The sequence below is a fragment of the Stegastes partitus genome, unplaced genomic scaffold (assembly GCF_000690725.1).
Source record: "Stegastes partitus isolate 25-593 unplaced genomic scaffold, Stegastes_partitus-1.0.2 Scaffold0, whole genome shotgun sequence".
NCBI classification, from domain to species: domain Eukaryota; kingdom Metazoa; phylum Chordata; class Actinopteri; family Pomacentridae; genus Stegastes; species Stegastes partitus.
Genome location: NW_007577731.1, coordinates 2,891,865 through 2,896,086, shown reverse-complemented (window position 1 = coordinate 2,896,086; position 4,222 = coordinate 2,891,865). Strand labels below are relative to the sequence as shown.

Genomic DNA, 4,222 nt, shown 5'->3' with positions numbered 1-4,222 from the left:
ACGTGTGTTTTTACAACAGAAGATCTTTTGCTGCGGGTCAGGCTCATGTTCTTTTCTTTATCTTTATTTCACCATCCAACCGGCTCGTACTTCCTGAACTGTTGCGTTTATTTCATCCTAATCAGATCTGGGCCATATAAGCTCTGATGTTATCATCATATCTGCTTTTTTGACAATAAATCTTGCTTTAGAGTTGCAGTTAATGGTCTGTGGAACTTTTTTTTTTTATCATTATTTTATTTTAAATGTTCAGGCATTATATTCCTGATGAGAAATATTAAAAGAATCGCAGGCAATCAGTGCTGAACTCCTCCGAGCAGCAGCTCTCACTCTGGGATGGCAGCAAGTAATTGAGCGGGTAACTAAATATTCAAAAACACTACGTAATCCCAGAGTACATTGCTCCACTGTCTGCATTACCTAATCCCATAAGCCATCGCGGGGGGCGGGGATATGGCTAGTTGTCAGAGCAACCTGCATGTCATTAGACAAACCCCGCCCACCAAATCATGTCCAGCCAATCGGAGGCCGTAGAAATGACATCATTGTTATTTTCAGTCGAGCTGCAGCTTAGAGGTGGATAAAGTTCGTCTCCACGTTGGAAGTGATAGAAAGTATAAGCCGTATTCAGGCACCGTTTCTAGTTTTTGGGAGGGAGGATAAATCAAAGAGGACGCTGGAGGTGTGAAAACACGGAGGCTCGGCGGCGGAAGAAGCAGATTTCTGTTGTGGATGACCGCACGGCGCACAAAAGAAAAGTTTTCTCAGGACACAAAGTTGTCAAGTGAGTTGAACTTCAACAATAGACAGACTCTAGCGCAGGACAGTTGGGAGACTGTCACGGGACACATGTAAACAGCCGACCAGGGGCTCTGTTTTTTATTAGAGGAGAAAGAAACCCTCCCTCGGGGCGATCAAAACTTTATGTCCAGAAAAATGGAAGCGACTTTCTACGACGAAGCCGTGAACGCCTCCAACTCTCAGCATGACGGGACGGCGGTGTACGGCTTCAACCCCAAGACCCTCAAACAAACAATGACTCTCAACCTGAACGACCCGAAAAACTTCAAACCCCAGCTGGGCGCCAAGGCCCTGGACATCCTGACGTCCCCCGATGTCGGGTTACTGAAGCTGGCCTCGCCGGAACTGGAGCGCTTGATCATCCAGTCCTGCAACGGGCTCACGACTCCCACCCCGACCCAGTTCGTCTGTCCCAAGAACATCACAGACGAGCAGGAGGGCTTCGCCGAGGGGTTTGTGAGGGCTCTGGCTGAGCTCCACTACCAGCAGCAGATACCCGCCGCGCACCCTGACGCACAGACCGGCGCGTCCGGGGGCGGTGGCGGTGGCGGCGGCAGCAGCAGCAGCAGCAGCATGGCACCCGGCTCCGCTGCGTCTGAGAGCGGCGGGATTCCCTACAGCTGCACGGTGCGCACGGAGCCGCCGGAGTACACAAACTTGAGCACTTTCAGCCGGGCCGCGGGCTCTGCACCTGCCAGCGAGAGGCACCCGAGTTACCCAGCCGCCCCGCAGCCGTCCCACAACCACATGGACCACCAGCTGGCGGCCGCGCAGCACTCGCGGCTACACGCGCTCAAGGAGGAGCCGCAGACGGTGCCGGAGATGACCGGGGACACCCCGCCGCTCTCCCCCATCGACATGGAGACCCAGGAGCGCATCAAAGCGGAGAGGAAGCGCATGAGGAACAGGGTGGCCGCGTCCAAATGCCGGAAAAGGAAGCTGGAGAGAATCTCCCGGCTGGAGGATCGGGTCAAAAACCTGAAGAGCCAAAACACGGAGTTGGTTTCCTCTGCCAACGTCCTCCGGGACGAGCTGGCTCTGCTCAAGCAAAAGGTCATGGACCACGTTAACAGCGGCTGCCAGCTCATTTTGACGCAGCAGCTCCAAGCTTACTAGACTGCCAAGGGGGGGATAAAAAGAGACATTGCTTGGGGACCAAATGCAGCTTCAAGTGGCCTGTTAAAGCCTTTCAGGGAAATCCCTGCGTCTCAGTGCATGTTTCTCACCAAATGATCCGCTCAGACTGAATCCACGCGGATGGTGACTGACGAAACGTTTGTAATTGGTCAGTATGGTGAATTATTTCAAAGCAGAAACTTATTGCACAGCTCAGAGGGAACCTAAATCTGCCTCTGATGTGGCTTGTTACATTTTTCTGGCTCTTTTTTTAAAATCGTTTATTTCCAGTCAGACCTAGAAAACCAGTCAAAGCAGAGAGTTATGGAAAGAGTCCATACCTTGTCTCTTGATTGTGGCCCATCCTGCATCCTGACAGACTGAGCGTCAGGTATTGTGGGATCAAACTGCAAATAGACACACACACACACAAAAACAATGTGAACCAGGCTTTGCCCTGCAAATCTCCCACTATGTCCAGTAGCAATGTATGCATATAGACTTGAGTCAAGCACTGAGCATCCCATGCACCGGCTACTATATGTACAGAGTAACACTAACAACAACAACAAAAAAAAGTTTCACACCTTTACGCAAGGACTCTTTATAGGTGTGTGTAGCGTTTACTGACAAAAAAAAGGAAACTGCCTTACTTTCTTAACACTTATGTTCATACAATTTTGTGATATAGGTGTAACTCATGATAGACCTGAAATAACACTTTGTAATAATATTTGTACGCAGTATTTTGAGCACTTATCTGTAAATATGACAAAAATAAAAAAAGATGTTGGACACGCGTCATGTGTGTTTGTGCCTAATTAATAATGCATCATCAGCGGCGGAAGGCTTTACAAAAAGAAGAAAGGAAAAAGAAGAGAGAGAGCTCGAGTGTGTTGTGAGAAGTGTTTGTTGTTGGAGGAACTGGGGCGGACGGGAGATTGAGTCACCAGCGCGCTGCGAGGTGCTCGTCATGGTTGGCGAGTCCTAGGCGGACGCTGATTGGACGGAGAGGCGTCGGAAGTGAGCCGCAGGCAGCCAAATATGGCAAAAGGTCCCGAGTGCGCACTGGGACGGGTGCGTGTACGTGTGCGCGCCTGTGAATCACCGTCCGTCCTCCCACTACAGCTGGTGACTCCTGCAAGAAAACCTACGAAGCAAAGGCAGATCTGGGAGGAACCGCAGTGAATAATTACAGTTTGTTAGGAAAAAAAAGATGCTCTCTCTTTTTTTTTGTAAATTTATTTTCTACTCTTTGTAATATAAATAAGAAACACTGTGTAGAAAAAACGTAGAAATGCATTTTACATTTAACCTGAATTCATGGGTAAGGGTTTAAACAAACAAAAAAAAAAGCCAAAAATAAATCAGCTGTACAGACACTGTGGACCACCAACACGGACATCAGAAACCAGTAAATGTTTTAGGAACAATTATGAGATCATTTTAACATATGTTTAGCAGGAAGGCAGCTGTCCGGCAGACTTTAAACATCCCACACGCCCCACTGTAAACCCACACAGGTGATTTCACTCACTGCTGATGGTGCTCCTGTCTGGACTGTACAGCGCTCAGAGTTTGACTGACATGCACCTGTTAAGGCAGAACAGTGACTTAAAGCGAGCAAAACTATGAACGCAGCATGTCATATTTTATGAATGTCTATCCATACAACTTGTCCCAACACATGGCAGCTCTACAACAGAACAGACGACATGAAACAACCAAGTACGGTTATATTAATAATGACCAGAAACCACAAGTCAGTAATGAGTCACACACGATAGGCAACATGTTGTCGAACGCTTCCATCCAGAGCATCACGTGGCAGATTTTCTGCTGTGATTTAAAGGCAGGAGACACCTGGACAGGTCACCAGTCTATCACAGGGCTACACTTAGAGACAACCAAGCACACTCACATTCACACCTACGGACAATTTAGAATCACCAATTAACCTCAGCATGTTTCTGGACTGTGGGAGGAAGTCGGAGAACCCGGAGAGTACCCACGCTGCACGGGGAGAACATGGAGACTCCACGCAGAAAGATCCCAGGTGTCCTCACCAGGACACAAACCGGCGACCCTCTAGCAGCGAGGCAACGGTGCTAACCACCTTCCACCTCGTAGCCCCTGATTTAAATGTTTGCACATGTATTTATGAGCTGGGTACGTAGAGGAGGGACGGGCATATCCAAAAGTTTCCAACAGTCTTAACTTGCAAAAATATATCAGCAAATGTTTCTGTGCTCAACCTTCATTAGGCAGTTAAATTTCATAAAGGTATACCCCCGAAACGTCACCA

General features: G+C 48.5%; 1 protein-coding gene across 1 annotated transcript; it reads left to right on the top strand.

Moving 5' to 3' along the window:
• The first annotated feature begins 562 nt into the window (after positions 1-562).
• Positions 563-2,717, top strand: LOC103365612 (transcription factor AP-1). Its single transcript, XM_008293127.1, has one exon. It carries the CDS (start codon positions 925-927, stop codon positions 1,915-1,917), a length of 993 nt encoding a protein of 330 aa, XP_008291349.1. The 5' UTR covers positions 563-924; the 3' UTR covers positions 1,918-2,717.
• Positions 2,718-4,222: the final 1,505 nt, after the last annotated feature.

Excerpts from the sequence above, each read along its gene's own strand:
- LOC103365612 (XM_008293127.1), top strand. The coding sequence starts at position 925 with ATGTCCAGAAAAATGGAAGCGACTTTCTACGACGAAGCCGTGAACGCC.